General features: G+C 39.3%; 1 protein-coding gene across 1 annotated transcript; it reads right to left on the bottom strand.

Annotated features, from left to right (window-relative positions):
* Nucleotides 1-317: 317 nt before the first annotated feature.
* On the bottom strand, nt 318-5,379 carry si:dkey-234i14.3 (fibulin-7-like). The gene is made up of 7 exons (XM_066667571.1): nt 5,173-5,379; nt 4,576-4,741; nt 4,140-4,310; nt 3,297-3,479; nt 1,728-1,865; nt 1,252-1,387; nt 318-872 (listed from the first exon to the last, which is right to left on the bottom strand). The coding sequence occupies exons 1-7, from the start codon at nt 5,236-5,238 to the stop codon at nt 512-514; spliced, it is 1,221 nt and encodes a 406-aa protein (XP_066523668.1). The 5' UTR covers nt 5,239-5,379; the 3' UTR covers nt 318-511.
* Between the last annotated feature and the right edge of the window lie 2,883 nt (nt 5,380-8,262).

Genomic DNA, 8,262 nt, shown 5'->3' on the forward strand with positions numbered 1-8,262 from the left:
TATGGTGAAAAATTCCTTTTGGTGGGCTTCTCTTTTTCAAACCAACATCTCCATTGCCTCTTTTAGTGCAGCCAAGCACATGTCTTTTGGAGACTGCTTCTGTTCTGATTTACTGTACCCAAAATGTAGAGTAGTGTTTTTGGTTTGGCAGCAGTGACATTTCCAAGCAAATGAAAAGTGACCACTTAAAATTTAAGAAGCCATTGTGTTTTGTTTTGAAACATTTAACAAAAACAGCAATTAGATTTTCCATATATGCTTTAAAAAAGACAAGGTAAAATGCTTGTTTTAAAATATGATGAAATATATATGCACACATTTCTTGTATATATAGCTAGAGAGAGATTAAAATTAGTAAAGTAATACTGTAAAGTAAAAACACAAAAGGAAGATGGTGCCTTCAAATTTAACAAATTTTGAAGTCAGCTGTACGACAAGTACAAAAACATTGTCCTCGCTTTGATCTCCAGTGAAATATATCATCCAGTCTATGTCCTCTTCACTCATCATTTCAGAAGGTATATGGGGACACAAATATTGTGACTTTGGTTAAGTATCGCCCCAGCACTGCTCTCCTCTCCAGTTCTGTCATCTCTACCTCAGCCTCCAGTGTGGCAGGGCCTTGGACAGGTTCCACCAACAGCAGTTGTCCAGTCTGCTTTCCTGAGCGCTGAATGGCAAAGCGCGCTCCTCCTCGGTTTCCCAGAAGGCTGAAACGCAGTGTGTCCCCCAGCACACGAGCTGCAGATACACGGAACAGCACTCGGGGAGCGCTCATGTTGGATACCACTGACATGAAGTGGAAATTCACGGAGAGTGGGGCCTGCAGACACGCTTTGTCCCCCTCGAAACAGGGGTTACGCTCGCAACGCCTGTAGAGGTGAGATAAGGAAGTACTGTGATCTTTTTTGTCAAAAATTTTAGACTATAAAATGGTGCATTTATTGTGACAATGTATTGGACAATTGGAAGCTTATCCAAATATTAGAGAAGAAACTATCTGTAATAGATTTGACATCCATTCATATATTAGTCATTAAAAAAAACTATTCTATTAATATTTATGACGGAATTTGAAATTTCATAATGAATTGATTTCCACATAAAAATATTAACATCTAAATAATGTGTTTTACTTGTTCAATGAGGTTGGTAAACAACAGTACTATGTATCTATCCATGGCTATAGCAGAAAGTTGAATGAAATAACCCTGAAATGAAATAGGTTGTTTTAAATGCGCGTCAACTTACAGGAGTGAGGTTTTGACGTAGGAGGCATTCTGGAAGACAGGGCAGTCTATTTCCACACATCGGTGACCTCCAAATGTGTTGACACACACCTGCGCACTTGAACAGTTGTGAGCAGTCCTCTCACACTCATCAATATCTACGATAGAAATGTGTTGAAAACAAAGTGGTGTTTATTCCCATGTTTTTTAACAGGTCTACTAGGCTAACAGCAAAACACGTGCAATGTGCTGAATTTCTTCCCACTCTGCTGACAGTAAATAAAACAATAATCTTCTTATATGAGCAACCACCACAGTGCTAAGTAAAGCTTTTTTCACATGAACATTTAACTAAAACAGAGGTGTCAGCTATACACTTGGAATGGTGCCCTTCCCACTCAATGTTTAAACAGCAGTTAAATCTCCACAAGCATGTTGGACACCTCTGAAAACAGTGGAGGAGACCACATAGTTACCCAAGTGGAGGTGGACACAGACCTTGGCAGTTCCTGCTGTCTCTGCTAAGAGTATAACCCACTGGACATTCACAACGGTAGCTCCCAGCTGTGTTCACGCAGGAGTGTAAACACAGACGTCCAGGTTGAGTCAGACGGAAGAGTTCACATTCATCAATGTCTGAAACACAGGCACATGAAAGTTGGCCTACACATTTAAACTGGCACTCCTCTCGGATGGGCATGTGCACTGTATGTCCAAAGATTGCAGATACCATTGACTCTATACTGAATTATTTCCAGTACTTCAAAAGTGGACATTATACAATGATCACAATACCACAGTAATCAACAACAGCACAGTTTTCCCTTGCGTAAACAGCCCAATTCAAAACAACCAGTTCCTGCGCCAGTTCTTTTAAATGGGAATGAGCCAAAGCTCCGTGCAGTGATAGAACTCAGCAGTAAGGAGCAAGAAGCAGAAGCTCTGGTTTTTTACCATTTTAGCTTGGTTCTAGTTTTTGGAATTTGTCCTTGGTGCTTTATACTATTGTGCCTGTTGTTCTTTTATTTAACCTTGTCTTTGTGTCACATATAAACGTGTCCATGTGATTGGAGAAACAATAAGCTGGGTTATTTCATTTCACAGTTTGTGGGTTGGTAATGCACTGAATGCACGTTATTTGTTTCTGATGTCCCCTGTAAAGCTGGAGTAGGTGATTTCTCGTAACAGGTTTTGTTACATTTACGTAACAAAATTTACAATTGTTCTTTACATCTTGAAAGTAATCAATAAACAAATGCACTGATGACATAAAGAAAATTCCTGCAGAAGTAAAAGGACTTTAAAAACCCTGTCCAATCATTACACTCAGACAGAACAAAATGAGTGGATGGCTTACCTGCCTGTCTACTACATCACCCTGTGTATGTGAATGAATGAATGTGTGTGAGTGGTGTTTGAAGGTGAGCTGTTCAGCACCTCAAGCTTGATTTATCAAGCTGTGGCATTCCAGTGATTTAGAGCAATGGTTCTCAAACTGCGGTATGAGTATCACTGGTGGTACATGAAGCAGCAAGAGGTGGTACACCAGATTAATTAATTATTGACTGTAGCACTGAGAGCGGCCATGGGCACCTGCTTCAAGCGCCTATTAAAGTGCACACTTAATATTAAATTGGCCTCTCCGTGTTTTTTATTTAATTAAAAAGAATAATAATAAAATAGTATATATATATTACATATATGTATAATTGAGTTTAAAAAATTCAATTTAGTCCTAGTTATTTGTATTCTAATGTTTTTGTAATTTAAGAAAAACATTGTGTAATGCCACAAACAAATTCAAGCAAGTCACATTGGTCCTTTCCTTGTGGAGCAGTGAACCTGAAGTGCTCTGGAATTGCTGAAGGTTATTCAGAAAAATGAAAAGGTGAGAAAGGTTCACAATGAAATCTATGAGCTAAGATCTACTCTCTGTCCAGATTTGGAGCTGCTGATTTCTGCTGTTTATATACAAATTAATAAACATGAGCAAATTCAAAGGAGTAAACTGTTTCAGGATCTAAGTAAAGCCCATGGTTCAACAATTAACTTCTTCCAGGATGTTACCTGCGCACAGGCCTCTGTCCTGGCTGTAGATGCTGTAGCCCTGCTCACAGGTGCAGTGCTTGGATCCCTGGAACTCAATGCAGCGGGATGGACGCACATAGGTTGAGATTAAGGATGGAGCCGAGGATGAAGTAGATATGAGCACTGAGGAAGTAGCATCATTGTTTATCCCAGAAGCTACAGCTAAAGGAAGGAAATAGAGGTGTATTATACAGTGCACATCTGAAAACAAAATGATCAGACTATTTACCGTCTCTGCAATAAAATGTGTAATAACATATAATGAAGAGAATTCCACTAATTTTTCCATATGTCTTCTTTATTTGATCTTGTAGATATAAATATGTTTAATTACGCTGTTCCACTGTGGAACACTCCATTCCAGAGAAATTTACACTGTCAGAATTATTCCCAGAAGTGCTGATAAGAAACAGACATTATTTATTAATTAATTTTCTGTAAAAGTTTCTTCTTGTTCAGTGTGTCAGGTCATCGAAGGGCATCACACACTCACACATTGGGACATTGACTTGAACAGCCAATCCACCTACTATCATGTGTTTTTGGATCATGGGAGGAAACCCATGCTGACACAGGGAGAACAGAAAAAGACATCTGAAGAGTTTGTCTACACCACAGAAAGTGATAATATCATATGTTTAGGGATATACGGTCTAATCCCAGACACATGGCTGAGAAGTGAATGACCTACAACATACTATTACAACTACAACTGTTCCTCTTTTACAGCTGAACTATCCAGTTTATTATTTACTAAAAATAGAATTAGTGTAATTCTCACTTATTTAAATTCTATGTAGTAATTGATAGATTTGTTTGCACCTTTGCAGGTTGCCCTCTCTCCACTCCAGTTGAGGGAGTCTAGACACACCCTGGTCTGTGCCCCTGTCAACTTAAAACCAGGGCTGCAGAGAAAGTGGACCTCATGACCAACTCCAAACACTCTGCCCAGCATCCTGCCATTGGCTATTGACTCTGGGGGTGGACATACTGCTGCTAGGCAAAAAGAAACATGAAGTGAGTTATGAAAGTAAACAAGGACACAGTGTAGCTGAATAGCGCTTCTCGTGGAGTCTTCGCTAAAATGTGCAGGAGAGAGTGAGTGAGTTAGGACAGTTTAATAAAGTGTTTCCCATCTAAAATAAAGAGACATGTTCATCTCTAAGATGGGGTTAGTGCAGTATTCCCTGTACAGGAGTCGTAGCTAGCGTTATCTGTGTTTGATGTAATATGTAGTGGTGCTGTGTGCTTTTCTTGCCTGTGCTGGTGTTGTTGCCTGCGCTGGGTTTAAAGGTGCTGCTCTGCAGTAAGTTCAATTTTTTACGGATAGTGCGTAGATTCTGTAAGAATGAAGTCTCATGAGTTGAGAGCAGCTTGTGGACCTGCTGAAGAGCAATCTGTAGCTCCTGCCGGCTCACACAGTCCTGTGGAGTCCAAACCATACCGTATACAGTTAGAGATATTTAACATGAAACTAACCATACCACATCTACATCTTCTAACCTTCTTTATTGGACTGCTTTATAAAAGGTGTCAATAAATTTAACCGCCAGCACACTTCCCTTTTTTTCACCACATTACAACTGCTATCTGCTGTCATTGCTGAAATCATGTAAATCTTCCCAAATAGCACAGAATATTTGATGAGAAAAGTGAGGTTGTTTCTTTGTAAATAATCTACAGTAAGAATCAATCTCAGGGGTCCTATTCTGGCCTGTGCAGTCTCTGTACCTGCTCAGGATTAGAAAACCTATTGGACTAGTTTAAGTAAATTAAATTAAAATGCATTTAAATGATAAATACATAACTGAGTTCTCCTTGTTCTTATTTGTCCTCTGTGTGTTTGAGCACTCACCTGACACTGAGAGCCGAACACCTGACATAACAACACTACCCACATCAACAGCATCCCGCCGAACATCCTGCTGAGAGTCCGCCTCGTTACAGACTCACTACATTCATTAAGACACCCAGGTAAACAAGCAACAACAAGAACTTAACCCCCGAGACAACACCAAAAATAAAACGACGAGAGGAGAGAGTAGCCCAGCTCGGCGGAGACAGCCTTGAATGTATCCCTCTGAAACTGTGTATTGGCCTTTTAGAAAAAAAAACAACCCAACCCAGAGAGAGTGAGCGTGTGTGTATGTGTGTGTGGGGGGGGGGGAGAGAGAGAGAGAGAGAGAGAGAGAGAGAGAGAGAGAGAGAGAGAGTCTCCAGTCTTTAATCTGGTGGTGGTAAACCATTCTCGACGTAGATACAGAAATAGAAAACTGAGGTAAATTCACGTAACGGTCGCCACGTTTCACCACTGTCATTATACGATTAAAGCGAAGTTTTTTAAACGTGTTACACGGTTGTATAAAACCAAATAAAGTGGTATTAATAAACAGATTAATCATTAAATCCATTAAAGTTCGAAAAACATTAACATCATGACTAGCTCTCACCACTGAATATAAATGCGCTACTGTAGCAGAACAAGAAAAAAACAGCTAATAAATGATATATTCATATCATTCGAACTAGGATTATTTGTCTCTCGTGGGCTTTTTCTAAAGTACTGGATTAAAGTACATTTATTTGGAAACGTCTAGGCTATTATTAAAGCGTTAATGTGTGTAATCAAAAATGCTGAGTAGTCTGTGTTGAAATATGCCGTTCTACAGAAACGTAGTCAGAACGTGTTTACAGGGTGGCGTGGGAACGAGAGCTGTTTTAAATGCTCTTAAAATTTCCAGAGCAGTATTTAAAATGGATTCCTGAATGCCTGAGACATTGGTTTATTGTTGCGGTTAGAAACCGGTCCTTATAAATGCCTTATTTGCAGGGTGATTCGTTGTTTTTTCATTAACGTTACATACAAAAGAAGGTTGAATGCAGTGTGACAATTTTCCGCAAGGTGGTGACAAAGTGCTGCGATGTGTTCCGTCCAGTATGCAAGGCAATGTATATAATTATGAAGAACGACTGCTGATCTTTGTACAATACAGCAAAAACATACACATCGCTTCCCTCGCTGCTCCTGTGGGTTGTCAGAACTGTCCCAATCTTCTTGGCTATCCAAGTTTTCAGGGGTGCTCCTTCCTTCTGTGATTTACCCTCTGTGATTTAAGCTCTGTCTTAACAGCTCTGATCAGATCCTGTTCTTTTAAATGACACAGCTCAGTGCAAGAACCCAGGAGTGAGCAAGCTCTATTTTTATATATTTTTGCTTGGTTCTTATTTCTTTGTTCTCGTGTTTACCATTTTTACTTGTTTTTTCTCTTTCTCTGTTTAACATTTTTTCCCCTCTCTCAGATAACCATGGGTCCAGCTTTGTGATTTAAAGACACTCAGAAGAGGGGGAGGCAGGTTATAGTTGTAAAGTCTCTGCACCTGATTTCAGAAGCAGAGAAAAGTTAGAACCACTCATTCAATCCTTTAGATTCAAACTTAGGCAGACCATACAAACTGGCTAGGTTGTTTTATGTTACAGGATGTGAGTGAGTAATCATTCATATGCACAAATCAATGAGAGGCTGAAAAAGTGATTAACTGTGATGATTGCTTGATTATTGGTGTTTACACTAACTTTACAAATTCTTGTTGAAGTCTATGTTTGAATCATATCTTCCATATATCATATGTGTTTCCCAGCAATAATCTTAGGAATAGCCTTGAACACCATCCCCATAGACTCGAGCACTACAGATGACACGGTAGTAAACACAACAGAGTATTTAGATTTCATCTGCATCTTCAAAACATTTTAAAATGAATTTCATCCTCACTCTGTCTCTCCTAGTGTGTCGTATCTCCCAGCAGAAGGAGCAGAGGGGACGTGGAGATGAGTAATAGCGTGGCCCAAGGCTGTTTCTGCTGCTATTTAACAAATGCTTAATACACGTCTTTCCCCAGTGACTGGCGGCTAGCAGAGGGAGGAGAGCCTTTCCTTTTAGTGCAAATGAGACTCAAGTTGGAAAAGGCAAGTTGAATAATGAGATTTTCTAAACCTATAAGAGGAAGCCATTCAGCTAGATCCTGATTTAATAGGAATAGACCAGCGTCAGCCGAGTCATTGTTGCACGGAGCTATAATCAACTGGGAATACTGCTCCTCAGTTTTAAACAGTTTAAGGACAAATATTTTAATCTAAATTTTATTTCATATATTTATTTTTTAATTATATTGAAACCAAAATTGCCCTGTGAAGGACTGTCTCCCCCTCCGGGGTGTATTCATTCCTTGCGCCCAATGATTCCGGGTAGGCTCTGGACCCACCGCGACCCTGAACTGGATAAGGGTTACAGATAACGAATGAATGAATGAATGAATGAATGAATGAATGAAACCAAAACATGAAACAAAAACAAATAACTAAGAACACAAATACAAAAAGCCAGAACACAGTATTAGACAAAAAGCACAGATGCATTAACACAGATTAAGGGTTTAGTTGTTGATGTTGTTGTTGTATTTTTATCCTTGCACGCTAAAAAATATGATATGATTCTAGGCATACATGTTTAACCTTTTAATCTAAAATTTAACATTTAACATTTTAATCTAAAATAATGTGGAACAGTAGAACAATTATTTTTTAACATTCTTTAAATGTAATATATTACAGTATGAGTGCACATAAGCAGCAGGAAGTGTCACAATCACACAGCTCCAGGGACCTGGAGGTTGTGGGTTCAAGTCCTGCTCCGGGTGACTGTCTGTTAGGAGTTTGGTGTGTTCTCCCCGTGCCGCCCCATCACACAATGGCATGGAAATAAAGAAGAATGTATTACCCTGTGTATACAGAGTATCTGTGGCTTAATGTAAGAGCTTCCTTCTCAGTTTGTTCCTTAGAGTTACCCTCCTTTTCCACAACATAAATGTAGTTTGATATGAAATGGAACAATCCAATGTCTCAAATATAAACCCCCTGCATGTTTGCTGCAATCCAGTAGTGGTA

The sequence above is a fragment of the Hoplias malabaricus genome, chromosome 4 (assembly GCF_029633855.1).
Source record: "Hoplias malabaricus isolate fHopMal1 chromosome 4, fHopMal1.hap1, whole genome shotgun sequence".
Taxonomy (NCBI): Eukaryota; Metazoa; Chordata; class Actinopteri; order Characiformes; family Erythrinidae; genus Hoplias; species Hoplias malabaricus.

Bases quoted from the DNA above. Each gene is read 5' to 3' on its own strand.
- si:dkey-234i14.3 (XM_066667571.1), bottom strand. From the start codon at position 5,238: ATGTTCGGCGGGATGCTGTTGATGTGGGTAGTGTTGTTATGTCAGGTG. The intron at 4,311-4,575 runs GCAAGAAAAGCA...TTTGCCTAGCAG, and splicing joins AGGCAACAACACCAGCACAG to CAGTATGTCCACCCCCAGAG. The intron at 873-1,251 runs GTAAGTTGACGC...TCACCTCTACAG, and splicing joins TACGTCAAAACCTCACTCCT to GCGTTGCGAGCGTAACCCCT.